The sequence below is a fragment of the Dipodomys merriami genome, unplaced genomic scaffold, assembly GCF_024711535.1.
Source record: "Dipodomys merriami isolate MVZ:Mamm:240054 unplaced genomic scaffold, mDipMer1.0.p SCAF_28, whole genome shotgun sequence".
In the NCBI taxonomy this organism is placed as follows: domain Eukaryota; kingdom Metazoa; phylum Chordata; class Mammalia; order Rodentia; family Heteromyidae; genus Dipodomys; species Dipodomys merriami.
In genome coordinates, this window is record NW_027204270.1 from 19,527,965 (window position 1) to 19,554,028 (window position 26,064).

At 48.2% G+C, this 26,064-nt stretch overlaps 2 protein-coding genes across 4 annotated transcripts in view; one reads left to right on the plus strand and one right to left on the minus strand.

Annotated features, from left to right (window-relative positions):
- The first annotated feature begins 514 nt into the window (after nucleotides 1–514).
- Nucleotides 515–10,253, plus strand: Agmat (agmatinase (putative)). The gene is made up of 7 exons (XM_070037023.1): nucleotides 515–801; nucleotides 2,125–2,327; nucleotides 2,736–2,784; nucleotides 5,315–5,510; nucleotides 6,676–6,855; nucleotides 8,730–8,814; nucleotides 10,065–10,253. Exons 1-7 carry the CDS (start codon nucleotides 530–532, stop codon nucleotides 10,136–10,138), a joined length of 1,059 nt encoding a protein of 352 aa, XP_069893124.1. The 5' UTR covers nucleotides 515–529; the 3' UTR covers nucleotides 10,139–10,253.
- A 1,881-nt stretch (nucleotides 10,254–12,134) lies between these two features.
- Nucleotides 12,135–26,064, minus strand: part of Dnajc16 (DnaJ heat shock protein family (Hsp40) member C16) — a 29,808-nt gene continuing 15,878 nt past the window's right edge. For 2 of the 3 annotated variants that reach the window (XM_070037887.1, XM_070037885.1), the window contains 8 exons: nucleotides 25,768–25,898; nucleotides 23,955–24,138; nucleotides 21,788–21,970; nucleotides 21,583–21,659; nucleotides 18,743–18,823; nucleotides 18,339–18,437; nucleotides 17,418–17,588; nucleotides 12,135–16,656 (listed from right to left, as the gene is read on the minus strand). In XM_070037887.1, coding sequence (XP_069893988.1) covers nucleotides 16,260–16,656; nucleotides 17,418–17,588; nucleotides 18,339–18,437; nucleotides 18,743–18,823; nucleotides 21,583–21,659; nucleotides 21,788–21,970; nucleotides 23,955–24,138; nucleotides 25,768–25,898 — 1,323 coding nt within the window. In that variant the 3' untranslated portion in view covers nucleotides 12,135–16,259. The remainder of the gene's footprint in view (nucleotides 16,657–17,417; nucleotides 17,589–18,338; nucleotides 18,438–18,742; nucleotides 18,824–21,582; nucleotides 21,660–21,787; nucleotides 21,971–23,954; nucleotides 24,139–25,767; nucleotides 25,899–26,064) is intronic. The other variant, XM_070037886.1, reaches the window with a different exon arrangement.

Below are 26,064 nucleotides of genomic sequence, written 5' to 3' on the forward strand. Positions count from 1 at the left end.
GACTACTGCTCTAGTAACTGAGCCATGTCTCCAATACCCAGATATTTCTTGTTTTTTGTTTTGTTTTGTTTGTCATGGGGCTTGAACTCAGGGCCTGAGCATTGTCCCTGAGCTCTTTTACTCAAGGCTAGCGCTCTACCACTTTGAGCCACAGCTCCACTTCTGGTTTTTGAGTGGTTAATTGGAGGTAAGTCTCACCGGGTCTTTTCTTATCACAGTGGCTTTGAACCCCGATCCTCAGATCTCAGCCTCCTGGGCAGCTAGGATTTTCGTCATGAAATCCTTTGAGTGATAGAAGAGGTTGCTCAGGCCAGGTAGTGAGGGCCGGAGGCACAGAGCTGAGACCCCGGGTCAGGGCGTGTGGATCTGGGTGAGAACAGCCTGGTTGTTTACTGAGGGTGGGGAGGCTGAAGTCCTGAGGGGGGGGGGAATGGGCGGGGGAGGACAGCCCGGCCCTCACCTGTGACCGAGGGCGCCCTGCCTGCCTGGCCCTGCCATTTTTGCCAAGAGAGGCTCTGGGAGCGGTGGCATGCTGCGGCTGCTGGCATCCAGCTGCACCCAGGGTACACGGGCCCTCATGGGCACGGGTCCTGCTCCGGTGTTCTGCCACCTCCGACGACCTCTGGGCCACCAGGCCTCCAAAGCTCCCCGGAACCAGCCTCCCAGCTCCGAGTTCGTAGCCCGGCCTGTGGGCGTCTGCTCCATGATGCGTCTGCCCATGCAGGCCTCCCCGGAGGGGCTGGACGCCGCCTTCATCGGAGTGCCCCTGGACATTGGTACCTCCAACAGGCCTGGAGCCAGGTAAGGTGAGGCAGGAGGGCAGGGCCTGCAAGCCAAGGGGTGTTGAAGGCTCCAGGTCAGGCGCTTGTGCTCTCCTAGGTCAGGATGAAAGCTGGGACAACGGAGGCTTTGGCAGGAGGATTGGGACTTGGAGGTCAGTTTGGGCTATAGGACCGAATCTTGTATCTAAAGTAATCATCAGTAGATAGAGGGTTTCTGGGAACCCCAGCCACCTTCTCCATGTCTCCAGCCCCTGACCTTGCTGGGATGGTAGCATTTGAGAAAGGAAGCTGGCTGCCCTTTCTCCAGCTCTCCTGACCCTAAAATTGCTCACATAAGGAATTTTTTTCCTAAGAGGAAGTCAAATCCATTTTCCTAATTACTGACGATCAGCCATTTCTGATTCAGTTCCTTACATTTTTACTGTGTAGGTCTGCAATTTAGGAGGCATCAGTTATTGCAAGACACAGTTGCAAAGATTACTGTATTTAACTCTTACAACAGAGTGACATAATTATCATTTCACCTTGAAGATTAGGAGTTGGGTGTGGTGGTGCAGGCCTGTAATCCCAACAACTCAGAGGCTGAGAGAGCACAAGTTCAATGCCTGCCTGAGCTACTTAATGAGTTTGAGGCCATCCTGGGCAAGTTAGTGAAACGCTGCCTCAAAACATTAAAAAGGCCGGGCGCTGGTGGCTCACGCCTGTAATCCTAGCTACTCAGGAGGCTGAGATCTGAGGATTGCGGTTCAAAGCCAGCCCGGGCAGGAGAGACCGTGAGACTCCTATCTCCAATAAACCACCAGAAAACCGGAAGTGGCGCTGTAGCTCAAGTGGTAGAGCGCTCGCCTTGAGCTGAAGAGCTGAGGGACAGCGCCCAGGCCCAGAGTTCAAGCCCCACGACCGACAAAAAAAAAAAAAAAAAAAAAAACATTAAAAAGGACTGGAGATATGGCCTAATGGTAGAGTGCTTGTCTAGCATGCACCAAGTCTGGGTTACATCCTCAGTGCCACACATACATGCTGGATCAGTGGTTCCTGAAGGTGGTTTTTTACCCAGGGGATGTCTGGTGATGTCTAGACTCATTTTTGCTTGTTTTGACTTGGGGTACAGGGGTGAGGAGGAGATGCTACTGACAGGGAGTGGGTACAAGCCAGGATACTGCTAAATGTTCTGCAGAGGTTTGAAGGCACGCTACTGTGGCTATTTGTAATGGTGGCACTGGGGGAAGGAAGATCAAGAGCTCAAAGCCAACCTGAGCTGCATAGACATCCTCCCACCTCTAAAATCAAACCGGACAACCCAGCACACCTCTGCAGTGGCTGACAGATGGTTCTTCTCTAGATTTGGACCCCGACGCATCCGGGAGGAATCTGTGTTGCTCCGAACTGTCAATCCTAGCACCGGGGCCCTCCCCTTCCAGTCCCTTATGGTGGCAGACCTTGGTGATGTGCCTGTCAATCTTTACAACCTACAAGACAGCTGCCGGCTAATTCAAGAGGCCTATCAGAAAATTGTAGCAGCTGGCTGCATTCCTCTGACATTGGGTAATGGCCACTGACAAGCGCCAGTGTAGTTCTCTGCACTGTGCTGCAGGGTTTATTTATCACGGGCAAACCACTGTGAATGTGAAAACAGTAGTAAAAGGACATTTTGATTCATTCATTTTAATGCAGGGGGGAGAAGATATTTACAATTTTGGGACAGGTGTGGTGGTGCATGCCTATAATACCAGCTTTTGGGAAGCTGAAGCAGGAGGATCATGCAGGGAAGGCCAACCTGAGCTATGCACAAAGACCCTGTACAAGACAAAACAAAACAACTGTCACACTACTGAACAAGGTGGCAGTTTGGCTCTGGTATAATTGAACAGATGGCAGAATTTGGCAAAAGTAAGGATCACTCATGGAATAATTTTACCTACATTTCTGATGCTTTTTCCTTTTTCTTTGCAGGTGGAGATCACACCATCACTTACCCCATATTGCAAGCCATAGCAAAAAAGTAAGTTCTAGCCGGGCATGGTGGCTTACACCTATAATCCTAGCTACTCAGGAGGCTGAGATCTGAGGATCTCAGTTTAAAGCAAGCCCAGGCAGGAAAGTCCCTGAGACTGTTTGTTTTGTTTTGTTTTTGTTTTGTCAGTCATGGGGCTTGAACTCTGGGCCTGGGCTCTAGTCCCTCAGCTCTTCAGCTCAAGGCCAATATTCTACCACTTGAGCCACAGCGCCACTTCTGATTTTTGTAGTGGTTTACTGGAGATGAGAGTCTCATCTACTTTTCTGCCTGGGCTGGTTTTGAACCATGATCCTCAGATCTCAGCCTTCTGAGTGGCTAGGGGATTACAGGTATGAGCACTGATGCCCGGCTCCCTGTGACTCTTATCTCCAACTAACCAGAAAACCAGAAATGGCACTGTGGCTCAAGTGGTAGAACGTTTGCCTTGAACTGAAGAGCTCAAGGACAGCGCCTAAGCCCAGAGTTCAAGACCCACAACCAACCCTCCCCCACCCCCCCAAAAAAAAAGTAAGTTCTAGGCAGCTTAGCCCCAGTGGGGTTTCCAAACTCAGGAGCTAAAGATGGTTGTATGTGGCTAGGTGATCCTAAGTGACTATTGTCGGTGTGGATTATGGGGTGGGGTGATGGGAAATTCCCCCTCCCCCCAGCTGCTTCTCAGATGGAAACAGAAGGCCCAGTTCCAGGTGCCTTTATCACAGCTGGAAGCCAGAATTGATCACCTTGTGGGCCATGTTAGTGGATGAATAGGAATGACCCCAGGAGCAGCACTGTTTTCCAATGAGTGGCCCCTCTCTTGCCTGAACAATGAAGCTGGATTTTAATTTTTGGGAGGTGGGGGCTTGAACTCTGGGCCTGAGCACTATCTCTGAGCTTTTGTGCTCAAGGTCAGCTCCACTTGAGCAACAGCTCCACTTCTGTTTTTTGGGTGGTTAGCTGGAGATAAGAGTCTCACAGGAGGCTGGGAAGATGGCTCAGTGGTAGAGCGCTTGCCTTGCATGCTTGAGGCCCTGGGTTCGATTTCTTAGCACCACATAAGCAAAAAGAAAAAATTAGAAGTGGTGCTGTGGCTCAAGTGGTAGAGCGCTAGCCTTAAGCTGAAGAGCTGAGGGACAGCGCCCAGGCCCAGTGTTCAGGCCTCACGACCGGACCGCCCCCCCCCCCCCAAAAAAAAAAAGATTCTCATAGACTTTCCTTCCCCAGGCTGACTTCAAATCATCATCCTCAGTCTCAGCCTCCTGCTAGGAGGAGGCATTACAGGCTAGGATTACAGGCTAGGATTACAGGCATGAGCCACCTGCACCCGGTCTGGATTTTCAAAAGTAGAAATCTATAAGGATTTATCAATGATGGCTAAATGATCAAGAGAAAGAGATAGGATGAGATAGAAGGGCTGGGGTGGTGGGTGGCAGCTCCTGAATTCATTTTGGGGAGGGCTGGTGGGTAGGCAGCATCCTGGTTAGAGATGGTGGGGGCAGGCCTTGCCTCAAGCTGGGAGATGGAGGTGCTGTAGAATGGGGGAGGGGCAGAGCTTCCTGCTAGTGCCACGGCTGGACAATGGAGGGTTGGCACTACTTCAGTCTCCACTGAGCTTCTGTCAGCCTGCACCCTCCTTGTCATCCTCCTGTAATAGCAGACAGGAAGTAGGGGTGGCAGTCCCAGTACAACTGTTTTCCCATGGGTTTCTTGAAGTCTGTTGCTCTTCCTAGATACTGAGTGACTTGAAGACAGAAACAGGAGGTGGAGGGAAGAGAGGAATAGAGGAGTGAATATGATCAAAATATATTTTGTGCATGGCTGGGAATATCACAATGAAAGCTCTTTTGTATGATTAATATGTGCTAACACATATATGTACACATATACATATAAATATAAATAACTTTTTTTGTGCTTGTACTGGGGCTTGAACTCAGGCCCTCATTCTCTTCCTTTGCTTTATTGTTCAAGCTATGCCTCTCTACCTCTTGAGCTACACCCCCCACTTCCAGCTTTTTTGGTGGTTAACTGGAGATAAAGAGTTTCATGAATTTTCCCTACCTGGGCTGACCTTAAACTAGGATCCGCAGATCTCAGCTCCCTGAGCAGTTAGGATTACAGACATGAGCCACCAGCACCTGGCATAAAAATACTTTGTTTGCTTGTTTGTTTTTGTCCTATGTCCTGGGTGCTGTCCCTGAGCCTCTTTATGCTCAAGGTTAGTGTTCTACCACTTAAGCCACAGCACCATTTCTGGCTTTTTCTGAGTAATTCATTGGAGATAAGAGTTTCATGGGCTTTCGGACCCAGGCTGGCTTTGAACTGTGATTCTCAGATCTCAGTCTTCTGAGTAGCTAGGATTACATGCATGGTGCCTAGTATAAGAATACTTTTTAACAAATGTAGAGAGAAACCATTTGTGAAGACAGGTCACTGACACCCAGTTGCGACTGGCCCTAAGGTTTGGTGATCTGAAAGGTGCATGTCCTGGGGCCCTCCCAGGGGATCCTTGGCCTCTGAGCTGCCCTGTTGTCACCAGGCATGGCCCTGTGGGGCTGTTGCATGTGGATGCCCACACGGATACAGCCGACAAGGCCCTGGGGGAGAAGCTGTACCATGGGACACCCTTCCGCCGCTGCGTGGACGAGGGACTCCTGGATTGTAAGCACGTGGTACAGATTGGCATCCGGGGCCCTTCCATGACCTTGGACCCTTACAGATACAACCGGAGCCAGGTGACATACCAGATATCCCTCCCACTCCCCCCCTGCTCCTCCAAAGTGCTGCCTTTTCTATAGTTTCCTCAGGGGTGTTACTGGTCAAGTGCAGAAAGCAAGGGTTGGGAGATGCCTCCATGGTAGAGCGCTTGCCCAGCCTGAGGCCGACCCTGGGCTCCCTCCCTAGCACTGCAGGAAAGCAAGGTTCAGAAAGTGTGAGTGGAAATGGCCATACTAGTGGACAGGCAGACATTAATGAGACAGAGGCAGTAGCCCCCTCTGAAAATGCTGGCTGGAAAGAGAGGAGAGGTCTGAACTAGGTTCAGCAAGGCTAGCTCCTTTATTCTCATCCTCATCCTCACCAGGCAGAAGCCCTTAAGAAAATGGCACAAGACCCCCCATGAGAAGATCTCCGTCCCTTTATCTGTGCCAATATTGGGGTTTGAACTCAGGGCCTCGCACTTTTTTGTTCTTCCTGGTCCTGGTCTTGAACTCAGGGTCTGGGCGCTGTCCCTGAGCCTCTTGGTGCTCAGGGTTATTGCTCTACCACTGGAGCCACAGCACCACTTCCATTTCTTTTTTTGAGTAGTTATTTGGAGATAAGAGTCTGCTGGGGACTTTTCTGCCTGGACTGGCTTTGAACTGTGATCTTCAGATCTCAGCCTCCTAAGTAGCTAAAATTATAGGTGTGAGCCACTGGCACCTAGCTTCACACAGCCTTTTCCTTCAAGGCTGGTGCTCTACCATTTGAACCTTCTCTACTTCGGCTTTTTTGCTGGTTCATTAGAGATAAGAATCTCTTAGATTTGTCTACTCAAGCTGGCTTCAAACCACCATTCTCAAATCTCAGCTTCCTGATTAGCTAGGATTACAGGTGTGAGCCATGAGTGCCTGACTCCCTGTGGTTTGGTTTTAGAATGCACCAAGGCCTGTGTTCTGGGCAGAGGTAGCTGGAAAATGCTAGCATGAACCACCCAAGTTTCTCACTTTTGGCTTTAGCAAAGCCTCTTTCTGATCCTGACCCCCAAGGATAAGAGAGGTAGCTTTGACCCTTTTTCTTTGCCTTACTTGTAAAATGGAGATTATAATTCCCCCTCATAAAGACTGAGGGTCAGACATACTGTGCCCCGGAAGAGCTAAGGTGTGGGCTTGTCCTTGATCTCTAACTCTTCCTCCTCCTCAGGGCTTCCGGGTGGTCCTGGCCGAGGACTGCTGGATGAAGTCTCTGGTCCCTCTGATGGCAGAGGTCAGGAAGCAGATGGGAGGCAAGCCTCTCTACATCAGCTTTGACATAGATGCCCTGGACCCTGCCTATGCCCCAGGAACTGGGACTCCTGAAATTGCCGGTCTCACCCCAAGTCAGGTAAGGAGGCTCCCCTGGGGGAGGTGTCTGGGGGTGGCCATACTTAACTCTCCACTTTGCTGAGACGTGTGGTGAGTCTGCAGGAGCCATGATCATGTTTTTGTGTGGTGGTGGGGAGCCCCGGGCCTCCCAAGGCCGCATGAATGTTAGGTAAGTCCTCTATCTCTGCATTCCATCCTCTGCCCAGGCAGGATTTAAAAGGCGAGTACAGGGCTGGGAATGTGGCTTAGTGCTAGAATGCTTGCTTAGCGTGGGGAAACCCTGTGGCTCACTCAAGTGGTAGAGTGCCAGCCTTGAGCATAAGAAGCTCAGGGGCAGTGCCCAGGCCCTGAGTTCAGGCCCTAGGACTGGTAAAATAAATACATAAATACATAAACAAAATAAGAGTACTTCCAGGACCTGGTGACTCCTGACTGTTATTCTAGCTACTCAGGAGTTGTAGATCGAGGGTCAGTGCAAAGCTAGTCTAGGCAGCAAAGTCCCTGAAACTCTCACCTCCATTTAACTACCCAAAAAGCTGGAAGTGGAGCTGTGGATTAAATGGTAAAGTGCTAGCTAACCTTGAGCAAAAAAGCTCAGGGACATACTCAGGACCTGAGTTCAAGCCCCGGGACTGGCACCAAAAAAAAAAAAAAAAAAAAAAAAAAGAAAGAAGGAAAGAAAGAGTACCGAGGCTTTTGCTGCTCTCAAGGCTGAGGATAGGTGTGAAAGGACTAGTTTTCACAAGCACTATCATTTTTTTTTCTGTGGGAAGTGATATAAGTCCTTTATTTGGTCTTTTTTTGCTTCTGGTTCATCTGTAATGAATTCACTGGGACACTACTGTAGTACCTTCATCATAAGAACATTAGCCTGGCACTGGTGGCTCATGCCTGTAATCCTAGCTATTCAGGAGGTTGAGATCTGAGGATCGTGTTTCAAAGCCAGCCCAGGCAGGAAAGTCCGTGAGACTCTTATCTACATTAAACCACTAGAAAACATAAGTGACGCTGTGGCTCAAGCGGTAGAGTGCTAGCCTTGAGCTGAAGAGCGCAAGGATAATGCCCAAGCCCAGAGTTCAAGCCCCATGACCAAAAAAAAAAAAAAGAACTTTTTTTTTTTTTTTTTTTTTTTTTTTAGCACACATAGCACACATGAGGCCCTGGATTTAATCTCTAGCACCAAAACACTACACTCAATTTTAAAGGTGCACCCAGTGGGATTAACCATCTACACCAAGGATTTTAGCCACCCTGGATTCTAGCTTCAGTTGCATGCTGAGCTCGGAAGGCAGGCCTTTGATTGATTCCTACCCTGTCCTTGACATATAATTAGTGGATCCTTTGAGATGTCTGTGAGGGAGTGCAGACTGACTACACCTATTCAGGTCACCTATCTCCTAAGAAAGGGGGGCGGGTCTAACTGCCCCTCTCACAGCCTAGCAATCCTCAGTTCCACCAGGACTCTGCTTTTTTGCCTGTAGGCGATAAGCCCTGGTTGACAAGGGTACTGCCTTCCTTCCCACTCCCACCCCAACCTCAGTCCACACCTAACTCCTTGTGCCTTTCCCATCGTGGTGCTTTTGCCTGGAATGCTCTTGGCTAGTGCCCTCCTCCCCCTTTCCAGGCTGGTACCTGTGCTTATATTGCTTTCCTTGAAGCCCATAACCTACAAAACCAAGCTGATGATGGCTCATCTCCACCATCATACTCGATGCCCTCGGGAGAAGGGCCGTACACGAGTTGCTTTCCTCTCTGGGAGGCTCACCCACGTGGCCACACACTTGAGGGCGGTCCGAGGGTGGGCATAGGCTGGGAGCTGCCCACAGGATCCTGTACTGGTCACTCACTGCAAATGATCACTCCTGTGAACAACTCACTTTCCATCTTGGATAGGCTCTGGAGATCATCCGTGGCTGTCAAGGTCTGAATGTGGTGGGCTGTGACCTTGTGGAAGTGTCACCCATGTATGATCTGTCTGGTGAGTAAGCAGGAAGAATGTGATCCGTGGGTGTCGACTATATTAATCTAGTGAATAGTAGATGATAGGTCCCCTTCGAGAGCTTGTGGGACCTGCAGAGGATGTCTTTCTGACACTGAGGAAAATAAACTTGTTAGTGCACACCTTCCAAGCATGTGCTAATTAGCTCTGACACTCCCTGGAGAGGTAATGAGGTACTATTACCTTGCCTACCAGTCAGAGGAAGAGAAAGAAATCAATTTAGGTTTGGGGTGATAGCACTCCATCCATCCCCTTTTGCTATTTCATTGAAAAATGAAATTTCAAAGCATGTTTATATAAAGCAGGTAGTTGATTGGTTAAGATCTTCAAAGCAGACCACATCACAGTAATTTTAATTTAGAAGAGCTTACCTTTAGAGAGTAGACAATAAATATAGTATATATCACTACATGTCTTCCTTTTTTTTTTTTTTTTTGAGGGGGTTACAACTAAGGGTAAATTGTTAGGAAAGATCAGATGGATGAGAAAAGGAGTTAAGAGACTTCAACTAAGCCAGGTACTGGTGGCTCATACCTATAACCCTCGCTACTCAGGAGGCTGAGATCTGAGGCTCAAAATTCAAAGCCAGCCCAGGCAGGAAAGTCTGTGAAACACTTATCTCCAATTAACCACCAGAAAACTGGAAGTGGCACAATGGCTTAAAGTGGCAGAGCACCAGCCTTGAGCAAAAGAACTCAGGGACAGTGCCAAGGTCCTGAGTTCAAGCCCCACAACTGACAGGAAAAAAAACAAAGAAAGACCTGAATAGATCTGAACAGGTTTTAACCAGTGCTGAAGAGGGACTCATGTAACAGAAAGAGGCATCAGAGAGACAAGGCCTAGAGAACATAGGGGTTTTAGTATTTAAGTCTAGTCAGATAAGGCCAGAGGTGAAGCTTGAATGGGATTAGCTGGTAAGATTCTGGGGAGAATTCTGGAAGGTGTGTGAATGGGGTGTGGGGGTGTCAATGGGCCATGCCACAGGCACAACATTGAGTTATGGGAACAAAGCAGATTCTCACCACAAACAACCCTTAATTTTTCAAATACTATCTCCAAATGGTGCTTGGTGGTGGCAGAATGCAGGGGGAGAGGAAGGGGATGCTCTGTGGTCTCAGGATGGGTACCCAGTCAGCGTTGGGAGGCCCAGAGCAGAGGCTGAGGAGTCTGGAGGGCCTGGGCTCCTGGGTGTGAGGTCCTCCCATCATGCTTTGCTCTCTCCTTGCTAGGAAACACGGCACTGCTAGCAGCCAACCTGCTTTTTGAGATGTTGTGTATTCTTCCTAAAGTGACCACCGCTTGAGTCTGTGCCCTTCAAGATAAAGCGGATTGTACTGCTGACACAGTCCCAAGAAGTGATAAGCAAGCAGTCTGTACTAAAGCACTTATGCCAATAAAGCTTTCTACTAAAAGTGTCATTGATGGCTATAAAATAAGGACACTCTGAACTCTAACCTGAGCAACTAACATTTCTAGGAGTCTGAATTGCTTAAAATAGTGAAGCACTTTCGTGGCTTCAATTTTTTTTCCTTCCTTTGATGGAAGATAGCAGAGGATAACGGAGGAAGGGATGGAGAATTTCATTCAAGGGTCTCTCAAAATCAGAGGAATAAAATTTGTAAAAAAAAATCTGTGAAGTAATACTGTACAAATATTCCATAATTCTGTATCTTTCTTTAAAATGTAGCTCCTCAGCTGGGCGTTGGAGATGCATGCCTGTAATCCTAGCTACTCAGGTGGCTGAGATCTGAAGATTGCAGTTTGAAGCCAGCCTAGGCAGGAAAGTCCACGACTTTTTTTTTATTTTTTGCCAGTCCTGGGGCTTGAACTCAGGGCCTGTGGACACTGTCCCTGATATTCGTTTGCTCAAGGTTAGCACTCTACTACCTGAACCACAGCGCCACTTATGACTTTTTCTGTTTATGTGGTACTGAGGAATTGAACCCAGGGCTTCATCCATGCTAGGCAAGTAAGCACTCTACCAGTAAGCCACATTCCCAGACCCGAGACTTTAATCTCCAATAAACCACCAAAAAGCTAGAAGAGGAGATGTGGCTCAAGTGGTAGAGTACCAGCAGAAAAGTTAAGGGGCAGTGCCCAGGCCCTGAGTTAAGTCCCAGGACCAGCACCAAACAAACAAAACGAAACAAAACAACAGCTCCTCTTCTGAGGAATTCATGGCTATATCTTGGTCTTAGAAGCATGTGAGCATAAGTCAGTGTAAAAGAAAATAGGGGGCTGGGAAGGTGGCTCAGTGGTAGAGCGCTTGCCTTGCATGCAGGAGGCCTTAGGTTCGATTCCTCAGCACCACATAATTAGAAAAAGTCAGAAGTGGTGCTGTGGCTCAAGTGGTAGAGTGCTAGCCTTGAGCTGAAGAGCTGAGGGACAGCGCCCAGGCCCAGAGTTCAGGCCCCATGACCAACAACAACAACAAAAAGAACAAAAAAAAAAAAAAAAAAAAAGAGAAGGCAAAAATGCTCGACAGGAAATGTACTCAGTACCTTGCTCATGAAACTGTAACCCCTCTATGGTATTTTTACAATTAAAAAACATACAAAAGAAAAGCAAATAGCATAGGGCTGGGAATGTGGCTCAGTGGTAGAATGCCTGCCTAGCATGCATGAAGCCCTGGGTTCAATTCCTCAGTACCACATACAACAGAAAAAGCTGAAAGTGGCACTGTGGTTCCGGTGGTAGAATGTTAGCCTTGAGCAAAAGCAGCTCAGGGACAGCAGGACCTGAGTTCAAGCCCCAGGATTGGCAAAAAAAGAAAATAGCGTAGCCCAGCACCAGTGGTTCACATCTGTAATCCTAGCTACTCAGGAGGCCGAGATCTGAGGATTGAGGTTCAAAGCCAGCCCAGGAAAGTCCATGAGACTCTTATCTCCAATTAACTACCAGGAAACCAGAAGTGGTGCCCTGGCTCAAGTGGTAGAGCATTTGCCTTGAGCTGAAGAGCTCAGGGACAGCGCCCAGGCTGAGTTCAAGCCCCACAATCGACAAAAAAAGAAAAGAAAAGAAAATAGCATGCAGATCCCTGTAAGAAACTTTCTGCTCAGCCTAGCAGTGCATGGAGTGAGTGCCTTCAGCACCAGACACCGGCAAAGCCTTAATTAGACATCTAATCCAGCCCTGTAAGACTCAGTTTTCCATCATCTACTCTCCAAGCCACCACTTTCTCTTTGTGGATAACCCTTTCCAAAACTGTTGTGCTGACTGTAAGCATGTGTAGTATTACACATTGGTTCAGTTTTATGGATGATGCATCTGATCAAATTATCTTCACACAACGCAAGAGCTAGCCCATAGTCATCACACATTAAAATAGTTTATTTGTTTCCAGTCCATAATATTCTTAAAACAAAATAACATCAGCTTCAGTGCTTTTCACAATACAAAAAAAAAAAAACCTCAAAACAAAAAACTGAAAGAAAATCCTCAAACATAAAAAAAGACAATTTGCCAAATTAAGTTACTCCTAAGAGTATCAAAAGTGCAAAATATAGTCACCTTCTTCTCAGATGTGTGTTCCAAGTGCAGTCCTCTCTCCTAACCAGCTGAGGCTGAGGCAGCAGCCATGACACTTGTGTGTATTCTCCAGGGCCTTGGGCAGATATCTGGATAGGAACTACATTTCTTCGACACCAACTTTTATTATTTTATTGTTGTGGTGCTAAGGCTCAAACCCAGAGTCCCAAGAATGCTAGGAAAGTGTGCTGCCACGGAGCTACATCTCCAGCCCCTGTATCTACTTTTAAGGACTCCTACTTTATTCTTAATTTTCCAATGGAACGCAGGGCCTTATACATGCTAGACAAGCACTCTGCCTGAGCTATATCCTCTAGCCTGGGATTTTACTTTGGGAAAACAAACAAAAAGTTTCAGTGTTTACTTCTGATCTTTATTGCCAGACAAAGCAAGCCACTTAAAAGTACAGTCTGGGGGTTGAGGTGTCTCAGTGGTAGGGTGCTTGCCTTGCATGCATGAGGCCCTGGGTTCGATTCCTCAGCACCACATAAGTAGAAAAAGCCAGAAGTAGTGCTGTGGCTCAAGTGGTAGAGCACTAGCCTTGAGCTGAAGAGCTGAGGGACAGCACCCAGGCCCAGAGCTCAGGCCCCACAACCAACCAAAACAAAAGAAAGCACAGTCTGGCCCTATTTCTTTTTTGTGTGTGTGCTAGTCCTGGGACTTGAACTCAGGGCCTGGGCGTAATCTCTCCACTTATTCACTCAAGGCTGGCATTCTTACCACTTGAACCACAGCTCCACTTCTGTCTTTTTTTTGTGGTTAAGTGGAGATAAGATACCCTGGGTTGACTTTGAATATTGATCCTCAGATCTCAGCCTCCTGAGTAGCTAGGATTACAGGCATAAGCCACAGGTACTTGGCTCCCTGTTTCTTTCTTTTCTTTCTTTCTTTTTGTCAGTCATGGGGCTTGAACTCTGGGCCTGGGAGCTGTCCCTCAGCTCCTCCGCTCAAGGCTAGTGCTTTACCACTTGAGCCACAGTGCCACTTCCTGTTTTCTGGTGGTTTATTGGAGATAAATCTCATGGACTTTTCTGGGCTGGCTTTGAACTGTGATCCTCAGATTTCAGCTTCCTGAGTAGCTAGTATTACAGGCATGAACTACTGGCACCTGGCTCCCTATGGAAAAAAAAAACACAAAACTATGTATGGAGGAGGGTTACAAATTCTTTAGAATGGCAATAAATAAGAGGCTATGAGGATGAAGAGGCTGTGGATGACAAGAGCAACTCATGGAAACTATGACCAAGTTGTCTGGGGTAACCATGTTGGGAGGAGAGAGTAAGGTATCTTCTAGTAGGCAGGATGTCCTGCTCACTGAAATGCTGCTCAGGGCCCACAACCTCTGAGTGAGACAAACTGTGCAACAATACCTGTGCAATCACAAAAGCATCTTTTGATGTGGGCACGGATTTTACTAAGACTAGCTTTAGGTCAGTGTTCACTCAGCTACTAAACATGATACGTCAATAGACGAAGACCAAGGATTTAAAACCAAAGCTGGGTCCTGTATGATTACAGAAATCAGGAGAAATGCTGGCATTGGCTGAGCATGGTTTGGCTCACATTTGACACAGAAGTAAACAAATACCCGGAAACAACATTCAGGAGAACAGGCTGAGGTGGCAGTGCATGCCAGGAATTCTAGCACTCGAGAGGCTGAGGCAGAAGGATGGTGAGCTCGAGGCCAGCCTGCGCTGCACAGTGAGACCCTCTCACAAACCCCAAAATTAGGACAGCAAAGCTCCCAAGTGTCCCCTGGGGGCACATGTCTATTAGTCCCTAAATAGGTGTGTGCTGAGTTTGCGCTGACACATTTGCCAAGAATATTGTCAATTCTATCACCACCATCCTCTTGGGTAAACAGAAGGGGTAGCTTTTTTCTTTTGGCTACATACAAACTTAAAAAAAAAAAAATCTGGGAAAAGTTTTGGTTTTCAGAAATTATAAGTCAGAAAGTTCATTAGTACCAAAGATTTAAAATACAAACCTACCACTGAACCAAAACTACTCAAGAGCAGCTTGACCATTAAAAACCAATATATATTTATCAACTACCTTATTACTTTTTTTAGGGGGGAGAGGGGGACTAGAACTCAAGGCTGGATATGCTCAGCCACTCAACTATATCTGCAGCCTTCAGGAAATAATTTTCAAGTCTGCATATGGAGGGCCCAGTGGACTTTACTGTTTCTACCTGAGCCAGGGACCCTGACTTGCGGCACCAGAGTCAGCGTCCATGTTCAGAGGACCAATGAAGAATGAAGCCTGGCAGTGATTTTTTTTTGTTTGTTTTTTAAAATTACTTTTTTTAATAAAGCTATAGATTTGATGAAAACTACAGGAATTCTTAGGTTCAAAATGATTTTACCACTTAACCACTGTAGCTTGATGTTCAAATGATTAGGATCCGAGTGGCTTTGTTGAGAAAGCGATTATGAGTAAAGAAATAGTAACTTCATCAATGTCCCATCCCTGATTTGTGCCCTTCACCTTGTGAAAGGGTATTTGCTGTGACAGTAAAACAAGACCACTTTTGTAAGTTGTCCAAACTTGCTGGTGGTCTGGTGCTAAAAACAGAGTGCCCTCTAGTGGGGCTGTCATGACTGGCTGGAGCCCAGGGTACTGAGGGCACAGCGGGCCTTTGGAGCTGAGGGAGCTGATGATGGGTGTGACCTGACACTGGGAACGGCGTGTAAGGGAAAGGTGAATCAGTGAAGTCGGGACACCAAAACACGGGCCACAAGTGGAAAGGGAGCAGTGTTCAAAATGGAGTCTCTAGAATGAGTCTTGACTCATCTGTCATTAAAAAAAACAACAACAAAAACCAAAATGACTTGTAGATACAGCACTTTGGGGATGACGATGTTCAAAATGCAACTGTTGAGAGAGTTTAAGTTCCTTGGTACAAAGATGCATCTGGCATTTTACTAGAAAGACACCAGGAAACCAGGAGGCTTCACCCGGCTCCAGGCAGGCAGGAAGAACTTGTCTTCGGTTTAACATCTACTGGCTTTATAGCAGCTTATTTATCTACGTTCAGAGAACAAGATTACAAGTTATGGCTCCTAAATATCCATACCCTAAAATTGATGGAGGCAGAAAGGCATCTGAAACATACAGGCCAGTGGCTCAGTCTTACAGTACATCTGGTGGGCAGGCCCCATCCCCTGGCTTGGGTGGCCAGTGGGCCGTGGGGAGGCCACCCACAATTCCAGGGGAGCTTCCCAGCAGTCCCTTCCCTCTACCTAGGAAGAAAGTCAGCTCATCTGCAGAGCCCCCGCTCATTCCTTTCTTTGCAAAGCCGTGCCTGGCAAACTTGTGGGGGATACCCCCAAAATACATTTCTCAGCTGCTCGCTCCCAGAACAACCATCCCACCAGAGACTGATTGTGTGGAGCTAGGCTGTTTTCAGGACTTGGGGCCCTGTGGCTGCAGTGGGCCGTTCCCTGGTAGGAGCATGCGCCGTGACAGAGGTACAGGCCAGGACCAGGCTGTGGCCTGGGGTGGGGGTGGGGGGTAAGGCCTATGATCCCACCTGACCTGCACTACAGGTAGGTCCTGTTCAGGGTCAGGCCCTCCACCATATGGGACAGGATGGGGCAGGAGGGGAGTGGGAGCCCGGGACAGGGCTGGCAGAGTGGAAGGAACGAGCAGTCTATTTTAAATAGTGTGGCATTCAGATGAGGACAGGGGAACCCAAAGGCAAGTGTTCTTATTTAGGGAATTCAAACCTGTCCTAGGTGAGGGCAGGGCAGAGGAAGAATCTTCTAGGCATTGTTCTGAAGAGTAATCCTAAATCTCTACTCTGTTCGGTGAGATAGCTTGAGTCCTGAAAATACCTGTTTCCTGGGGCATGTTAAAAATCAGAGGAGTTTGCATCTCTTTTAGAAATCGACTCAGTCTAGTTCTGGCCACGATGGGATATAAAACCTCTGTAAGGATCCTTCTAGCAGCCGCTCCATCCACAAGGACAGCTTGCTCAACTTGCCTTTGATGGGCTTGGACCCCACGCAGGAAGACTTCCCCCGAGACTCGCCCAGGTGGAGGGAGGAGTCCAGATCGCTGCTCACCCCCATGGCCTCTTCCTCTTCCATTGTTTTTTGGGGCTTGAAAAGGCAGAAATATTTCTTATGGCCATTCAGAGCTAGCACATAACCTGTGTAGTCCCGCTCCATGAAATGCTTGTCGTACTGGTTTGGGATGGGGGCTGCATCTTGAGCAAATTCCAGCAAGTACTCCAGCCATTCCCGGTGTTTGTCCAGGCTCAGGAAGGAGAAATGCAGGCAGCTGCTCCTGCAGGGGGGACACAAGGGGTCAGGGCCTGATGCTCCTCATCAGGTGATCAATACTCCACATAGATGGGAAACAGCGGGGAAACAGGGAAAGGCTGTGTCAGTGGGGCCCAAGGACGTCTCTGTGCGTGCGTGCATGTGTGTGTGTGCGTGTGTGTGTGTGTGTGTGTACGCGTGCGTGTGTGTGCATGCATGCAATGTCTGGAATAGCCATATCACCCCTCTCCTGGGCACACCCATGCACTAGAATCCTGTCAAACTCAGAGCACAGAAGTAGCAAAGCTCAGCCCTGTTAGAGGCTCAGGCAGGGACATGAATTTAATCTCTTCAGTTCAGAACCAACAAAACATGAAAGTCAAAGGGGAAAAGAAGTCTTTCCCAGGAGCCAGGCACTGGTGGCTCATGACTGTAATCCTATCTCCTCAGGAGGCTGGTCTCTGAGGACCACAGTTCAAAGCCAGTCTGGGAAGGTATGTCCATGAGACTCTTATCTCCAATTAATTACTATGGCTCAAGTGGCAGATCACCATCTTTGAGCTAAAAAGCTGAGGGACAGCACCCAGGCCGAGTTTAAGCCAGACACACACCCAAAGTCCCCCATGATGGCTTAGGTGTGGACTCTGGGAGAACCCAGCCAACATCTTGCTCCATGGAAGGTGCTGCGTGGCCAGAGAGGGTGCAAGGGTCTAGCAGCACCCCTCTCCCAAGTGGCCTCCTCCCTCCCCTTCCCTTTCTCACACCAGGGCACATACGGGTACCTACCCAGTGAATGAGTAGACCTCGAAAGCAAATTTCTGCAGCAGGCTGTTCTTGGTGGAGGCTGACAGGATGAGGACCACGTTCATGTGGCCAGGCCTCAGGCGCACCAGGTTGCTGGTGTACGTCACATCTGTGAGTTCAGTGACCTCCACGAAGCCTTTCTTAGGAATCCTGCTGTGGAGAAATGTGGGGGAGGTAAGGATGACCACAGTAGGAAGGCAGAGGGAGGGTAGGGCAGGAGAGGTGGGGCGGGGGGGACAAACAACACCTCTACTTTAGAGATGCTGTGTTCTGACCAGACTGGGAAAGCTACTTAACACTGTCTATCGCATTTGTAGTATGGGGTGCAAGATTCAATGGGGGACCCTGACTTGAAACAGCCTTTCTGATATGGTTTCCAGAGGTGCAAGGCTGCTTTAGGACAAAATGAAGGAGGCATGGCCCCTCAGCCCGATTCTTTGTCTACTCAGTCCCTCACTGGGGCTGTGTGCGCTGACTCAAGAGCCATCTAGAGTCATGAGTTAGAACTCTTGCTTCTGGCTCATCCACCACCTCCCTCATGTGCTTTCCCTTTCCTGCCTTCACTAGTCAATATGAGATCAAGAAACACGTGTCATGGACGTAAAAGATGAAATCCCAGGTCTGTTCACAACCTGTCCCATGAGGTCCAGGTCTAGAACCTTCTATTTGTGACCACATGTTGTCACAGTGGCATTTTTTTACCCGTGACTTTTTACAAGTTTTGCATGGTGCATCATTCTAGACGCAGGGTTTTTAAATTAGGGATGCTCAACCTGTATCTAGCTCTCACACACAGGGGGGAGGCAGCTTCTATGCTGCCCACAGGCCCTGCTGTCAGGCTGTGCACGCTGGGCATCATGGCAGGGGCTGAGGGCAGCGGAGGGTGCCGTGTGTCAGGAAAACCTGCTGATGTCTTTGGTGAAGCTCGGCTCTGTCTTCCCGGTCTTCTCAGGGACTTCCTCTTTTTCTGGAGGCTGGGACTCCTGCTCCTCATTCGAGTCACTGAGGAATGTAAAAAGGAGTATTTCAGAGAAAGAGGATGGAGCTGGTGCCAGTGGCTCACCCCTAAATCACAGATACCCACGGCACTGAGATCTGACAATTATAGCTTGAAGCCAGCCTGGGGAGAAATGTCCAAAAGACTCTATCACTAATGAGCAAAAAGTTGGGCTGGAGGCATTGCTCAAATAGTAAGAGTACCAGCTAAGGAGCAAGAAAGCCAAGTTAGAGTGCAAGGTCTTCAATTTAAGCCATGGTATCAGGAGGAAAGGAAAGTATGAATGACTGTGAAGGTTTGAGGCACTTACCTGAAAGCCTGGACGATGACGGTGCCAAAGAGGATGAAGAGGGCCGAGAAGATGAGTGACAGCAGGGGCATCATCTCCCGCCTGGAACAAGCACACCGCTGCGTTAGCGCCTCAGGGGCTGGGAGTTAAGAAGCTTGTACATTAATAAACACTGCCCCCTAAACAGGCTACTTTGGGATGGTGAAGGGGAGGCAGACTGTTTCCTTAGGGTTCTAACCACAGTCCAGATCCCAGAAGTCTAGTTTTGCATGTTGGCATTATCAGAGTGAGCTGCCCATGTGGTAAGAAGGGTCACAAGGCAGTTATACTCTACTCCTGGAACAACCTCCTGATGCTGGGGACGCACTGAATAAAAGTCTGGTGAATGAATTCAGTTTTACTGATTTTCTTATTTTGGGCAGTATGGGGGATTGAACTCAGGGCCTCACGCTTACTAGGCAAGTGTTCCTCCACTTGAGCCATCCTTCTAGCCCTTTTTTGGACAGTATCATCCAGAAATGGCACAGAATAGTGGAGCAGGGAACAAAGGGGTGAAAATCAAGCTTTCAAAATTTCCTATATAGGGGCTGGGAAGGTGGCTCAGCAGTAGGGTGCTTGCCTTGCATGCACGAGGCCTTGGGTTTGATTCCTCAGTACCACATAAACAGAAAAATGCAGAAGTGGCGCTGTGGCTCAAGTGGAAGAGCACTAACCTTGAGCTGAAGAGCTGAGGGACAGTGCCCAGGCCCAGAGTTCAAGCCCCATGACCAAAAAAACAAAAAAAAATCCTATATAATAGTTTTAGTTTATGTTATTCATCTTACTTTATGCCAGTACTGGGGCTTGGACTCTGGGCCAGGAATTTGCACTTGACTTTTTTACTTAAGGCTGGTGATCTACCACTTGAACCTCAGCTTCATTTATGGCTTTTAGCTGATTAATTGGAAATAAGTCTCTGTCACAGACTTTCCTGCCTGATCCTCAGATCTCAGCCTCCTGAGTAGCTAGGATTACAAGCATGGGCCACTGAAGCCTAGCTCCTTCCTTCCCACTTCCCTTCCTTCCTTGCTTCCTTCCTTTTGTCGGTTGTGGGGATGAACTCTGGGCCTGGGCACTGTCCCTTAGCTTTTTAGCTCAAGGCGAGTGCTGGTTTTCTGGTGGTTAATTGGAGATAAGAGCATTATAGACTTTCCTTCCCAGGCTGGTTTTGAACTGAGATCCTCAGATCTCAGCCTCCTGAGTAGCTGGGATGATTACAGGCATGAGCCACTGGTGCCTGGCCCAAGCTTTGCTTTCTAGAAGTCCAGCTGGGGTACAACTGGGGTACCCTTCCCCAACCTGCAGAAAGGAATAGTCATTGAATATAAAGCAATTCCTGCTACATGGGAGACATACAAAAATAACTATGGGCCAACCCTAGCCCTAAGTAAAAAAAAAGTACAGGACTAAAGATAGGTGCTGGTGGCTTATACCTGTGATCCTAGCTACTAAGGAAGCAGAGATCTGAGGATTATGGTTCAAAACCAGCCTAGGCAGGAATGTCTATGAGATTTTTTTCTTTTGTTGTGGGCCTTGAACTCAGGGCCTGGATGCTGTCCCTGAGCTCCTTTTGCTCAAGGCTAGCATTCTACCACTTTGAGCCACAGCTTCACTTCAGGTTTTCTGGTGGTTAATTGGAGATAAGAGTCTCATGGACTGGCGGGCGCCTGAGGCTCACGCTTGTAATCCTAGCTACTCAAGAGGCTGAGATCTGAGGATCATGGTTCAAAGCCAGCCCGGGCAGGAAAGTCGTGAAACACTTTTTTTGCTGGTCGTGGGGCCTGAACTCTGGGCCTAGGCGCCGTCCTTCAGGTCTTAGCTCAAGGCTAGCACTCTCCCACTTGATCCACAGTACCACTTCTGCTTTTTCTGCTTATGTGGTGCTGAGGAATCGAACCCAGGGTCTCATGCATGCAAGGCAAGCACTCTACCACTGAGCCACCTTTCCAGCCCCAGTCTGTGAAACTCTTATCTCCAATAAACTACCAGAAAACTGGAAGTGGCGCTGTAGCTCAAGTGGTAGAGTGCTAGCCTTGAGCTGAAGAACTGAGGGACAGTGCTCAGGCCCAGAGTTCAAGCCACACGACCGACCAAAAAAAAAAAAAAAAAGAGTCTCATGGACTTTCCTTCCCAGGCTGGCTTTGATTCACAAATCTCCTATGAGATTCTTATCTCCAATTAACTAGCAGAAACCCAGAAGTGGAGCTGTGGCTCAAGCAGTAGCCTGGTACCCTTTAGTGAAAAAGCCAAGGAGTGGTACCCAGACCCTGTAAGACCCAGAACTAGAGGTGGACAGTGGTGACTCATGCCTGTAACCTGGCTACTCAGGAGGCTGAGATCTGAAGATTGATATTTGAAGCCAGACCAGGCAGGAAAGTATGTGGGACTCTGATCTTCAATTAACCACCAGAAAACCAGAAGTGGTATGGTGGGTCCAGTGGTAGAGTGCTACCCTTGAGCTGAAGAGCTGAGGGACAGCGCCCAGGCCCAGAGTTCAAGCTCCATGACCAACCAAAAAAAAGGTCCAGAACTAGCACAAAAGAAGAAAAGTAAAAAGCATGAGACTGAAAAAATAACGTAAAGCAAAAAGGACTAAAGGTGTGTTCCAAGTAGCAAACACTTGCCTACTAAGTGTGTGAGGCCCTGAATTCAAACTCTCTACTACCAAAAAAAAAAAGTCCAATTAAATTACTGAAAGACAGCAGCTATTGGAAATGTACCATCAGTTTCCCACTGACATCCACAGGATGGTCTCTTCCCAAAAGATAAATGATAAGGCTGAAATCAACCCAGAAAGCAACCCTCGCTAGCTATCTTCCTACCAGTTGTTGTGAAACACGCTATCCCAGATGTCTTCGAGGTAGTCTGAGGCAGAGTAGAACCACCGCAAGAGGAACATCTGTCGGGAGAGAAAGCGAGATGGTCAGTCAGGACTGAATGCAGAGGGAGAGCTTCAGCCTGACACAGAGCTGTCAGCAGAGCCGGGCGGCCAGCCTCCCCTCCGAGATCTGAGGCCAGGATGCTCACAGGGGCAAGCTCATCCATCAACTCTGGAAGCACAGCCTCTGAGGACAGAAGGGCTGGATCTTTCCGCAGCTGGTCAAGGTAACCCAGAAGGACAAATCTGTCACTTTCACTCCCGGTCCAGGGGTCTTCCAGCGTTTTATACACTACCCTTCCAGCTGTGTTGCGCCTTTCTAATATAGACACCTGTGAGAACAGAAGAAAACCATCACAAATCTCAAAAGCAGCCAGGTGTGCTAGCACATACCTGTAATCCTAGCAATTGGCAGCTGGGAGGATCACAGGTTCAAGGCCAGCCTGGACTGCATAGGTAGACTGCTTCATAAAAATAAAAGCCCTCCAAAACCCAAAAACCAAAAGAGAAGTCTCAAAAGTGTGCTATAGCTATTTAGAAATCAGCAATATGCTCAAATATAAATGTTAGGGAGACTAATACTTGCAGAGACTAAAATATTTTTTCTTTTTTAGGGGGCAGAACTGAGGTTTGAACTCAGGGCCTTGTACTTGCTAGGCAGGTGCTCTACCACCTGAACCATATCCCCAACACTGATTGAAAAATTTCTGACAGAAGAAATTAATATTACTGTTTAATGAGATAGAGACTCATTAAGTTGCTCAGTGTGGTGTTGAATTCCTAGGGTCAAGAGATCCTTTGGTCCTGAAAGCAATTACTTTTAAGGCCTTTTTTTTTTTGGTTAGTCATGGGGCCTGGGCACTGTCCCTGAGCTCTTCAGGTCAAGGCGAGTACTCTACCACTTGAGCCACAGCACCACTTTCAGTTTTCTGGTGGTTTATTGGAGATAAGAGTCTCACAGACGAGCCGGGCGCTGGTGGCTCACGCCTGTAATCCTAGCTACTCAGGAGGCTGAGATCTGAGGATCGCGGTTCAAAGCCAGCCCGGGCAGGAGAGACCGTGAGACTCCTATCTCCAATAAACCACCAGAAAACCGGAAGTGGCGCTGTAGCTCAAGTGGTAGAGTGCTCGCCTTGAGCTGAAGAGCTGAGGGACAGCGCTCAGGCCCAGAGTTCAAGCCCCACGACCGACAAAAAAAAAAAAAAAAAAAGAGTCTCACAGACTTTCTTGCCCAGGCTGGCTTTGAACCGTGATGCTCAGATCTCAGCCTCCTGAGTAGCTAGGATTACAGGCATGAGCCACAGGGGCCTAGCAAGGCCTTCCCCCACCCCCACCCCCAAAACACTTTGTTCTATAACTTCTGACTTAATGTGGATTTTTCAAGAAAGGAAGCCTTTGTGTTTTTTTGGTTGTGGTGCTTGAACTCTGGGCCTGGGCTCTGTCCCTCAGCTCTTCAGCTCAAGGCTAGCACTCTACTACTTGAACCACAGTGCCACTTCTGGTTTTCTGGTGGCTTATTGGAGATAAGAGTTTCATGGACTTTCCTGCTTGGACTGGCTTTGAACTGCAATCTTCAGATCTCAGCCTCCTGAGTAGCTAGGATTACAGGCGTGAGCCACCAGCGTCCGGCTTGAAACCTTTGTTTTATAGAGATTTTTCCATGATTTCCAAAATGACCACAGAGACAGAAGAATTGTTTGCGGTGCTGATGATGGAGCCCAGGGCCTTGCTCTACACTGACCACATCCCTGATCACAGAAAAGACTCATGATCCAAAAAGAGTGATGACAAAGCAGGGAAAAGAAGGAGATCCAATAAGATGACATGGAAGAAGCAGAAGGGGCGGATTTCCAAAGCACGATCATTATCAGTGGCCTGAAGATTTGGAACAATCTGACATCCATCAGGGACCTGCCAGAACTGATCTGACATACAGAGAGCCTGGTGAGAAGGTCCGCCAGGTGCTAGTGCCTGTAATGTTAATCACAGGCTGAGGACTGAGGACTGTGGTTCAAAGCCAGACCCGGCAGACAAATCTGAGAGACTCTCATCTTGAACAAACCAGCAAAAAGGTAGAAGGGAGGTGTGGCTCAAGGAGTACAGGCCAGCCTTAAGTTAAAAACAAAGGGAAGAGAGCATAAGGTCCTGAGTTCAAGCCTGGTACCAGCCCTCTCTGCGGAGGCCCCAATACATCTCTGGATGTGAAAGACTGCTGTCCTCGGAGGCTGCCAGAACACTCTTCAAGCTTTCCAGATTAAATGGAACAGAGGGCCAGGGTCTTGAAAAGAGCATAGGGTCAGGAGAATTAGGGCTCACCGCTGACTTCCCCTGAAATGCCTCGCTGTTGGGGAGCAGGGTGCTGGCGAATTCCTGCTGCCGGCCACTGTACACGTGCACAAATCTCACTGTGTCTTGTGTGTTTGCCAAGGCGAAGGACAGGAAGGCCTCAAAGGCTTTGCTCATCTTGGTGGCCTCTGCAGTCAGCAAGACCACACAGTACCTGTACAAGCAAAAGAGAGCAGGTTACACACAATCTTGGGACAGGCCCAGGATGCAGAAGGCCAGTGGAGAGAAGAAGGGGAGACCCATCCCATTGTACAGACTGCCAGTGAAAGCTGTCATATACAGTGGATGAAAAGGAGACTCCCAACTCACCAGTGACCCTCTCCTTTTCCCGAATGCTGGTGTTCCCCCAAACCCAACTCCAGCTTGGCCTTTAGGACTTTCTTTTAAGGGGCTTTTTGTGTTACTGAAGGTCCACTTCCTTTGCGAGTCATATTGGAAGCTTAATCATTCATTCATTCATTCATCCAACCAAATACTTATCAAGTACTTACTATATGCCAAAACTTACTCTACACATTTACTATATAAAACAGACTGCAGGGCTGGGAAGGTGGCTCAGTGGTAGAGCGCTTGCCTTGCATGCCTGAGGCCCTGGGTTCGATTCCTCAGCACCACATAAGCAAAAAGAAAAAAAGCCAGAAGTGGTGCTGTGGCTCAAGTGGTAGAGTGCTAGCCTTGAGCTGAAGAGCTGAAGGACAGCGCCCAGGCCCAGAGTTCAGGCCCCATGACTGGACCAAAAACAAAACAACAAAAAAAAACCCCAAAAAAACCCAAAATAAAACAGACTGCATTCCTGCCCTTGTGGAAGTCAGTGTAGAGAAGAAGCTAGGTGTTAAATAAATAAATGGCTATCTCCTAATAGCTAACCACAGTACTAGGACAAAAAGAAGAGAAGGAAGAAGAGAGAGCCCAGTGTAGGGTGGAAATCATATTTTGACAGACAGGTTGGTCAGGGGAATGTTGAGCCCAGACCTGAATTAAAAGAGTCACGAGAGCATAGACTGGCCTGAATGAGGCCCTTCAGAGATTACAGGTGTGTGCCTCTGGCAACTGCTGGTCCAGATATCTTTTACGTATGACATAGCCATAAGTTGAGAACCCCTAATCCATCAGTCTGAGAAGGTACAATAAATGTTTCCCTGTATTTCCAGGCTTTTCAGAGACTGTGTAATAATACTTTGCATACATATTGTATTGAATATGTATGCCTTGACCTTTCCAATTCCCCATTGTTATTTATCATGTCCTCAGTGATCTCCCTTTCCTGGATCCTCTGCAAGACTCGCAGAGGCTCAGCATGAGTGAAATGTTGTAGCAGGGATAGCTGTCACTCCAGGCTTTACCAACCAAGCCTTCTGGACTCTGAAGACTCTGATGATCTGCATTTTTTTTCTCTTTTTTTTGGGTCCAGTCGTGGGGCCTGAACTCTGGGCCTGGGCGCTGTCCCTCAGCTCTTCAGCTCAAGGCTAGCGCTCTGCCACTTGAGCCATAGCGCCACTTCCGGCTTTTTTCTTTTTGCTTATGTGGTGCTGAGGAATCGAACCCAGGGCCTCAGGCATGCAAGGCAAGCGCTCTGCCACTGAGCCACCTTCCCAGCTCTGATAATCTGCATCTTGATGGCCTCTCTAATGCCAGGCTTGATCATTCAACAATTTGGACCTATCTATCCCTAACCTCTCAGTCAGCCATTACTCAGTGGCTGCGGAATCAATTGGATCCCAGGGTGATGCTGAACTGTCCTGTAGGAGCAGGCCCTGTTCTGGGCCAAGCTCCGTGTTCTTACTTCCTCTGTCGGTGAGAGCGCTTCACGGGGCAGAGTTCATGGAAGAGCTTCTGGCTGGTGAGACGGGCTGCCAATAGGTACTTGTTCTGGGTGATGAAGTCATCAATGACATGCTTCTTTAGCCCGCGCGCCTGCGGGGAAACCAAGAAAAATCAAGAAGCTCTTGTTCCTCCACCATGTAGAAACAGCCCACGGGAATGCATTTTGCCTCCATTCTTACTAAAAATAATGACACATCAACCATATAGCCAAGTAAGGGAATGCTTGTACTTGCTTGTACTTAATTAAATGAAAGCA

Excerpts from the sequence above, each read along its gene's own strand:
- Agmat (XM_070037023.1), top strand. The coding sequence starts at position 530 with ATGCTGCGGCTGCTGGCATCCAGCTGCACCCAGGGTACACGGGCCCTC. Across the intron at positions 5,511-6,675 it reads ACAGATACAACCGGAGCCAG|GGCTTCCGGGTGGTCCTGGC; the intron begins GTGACATACCAG and ends CCTCCTCCTCAG. Across the intron at positions 8,815-10,064 it reads ACCCATGTATGATCTGTCTG|GAAACACGGCACTGCTAGCA; the intron begins GTGAGTAAGCAG and ends TCTCCTTGCTAG.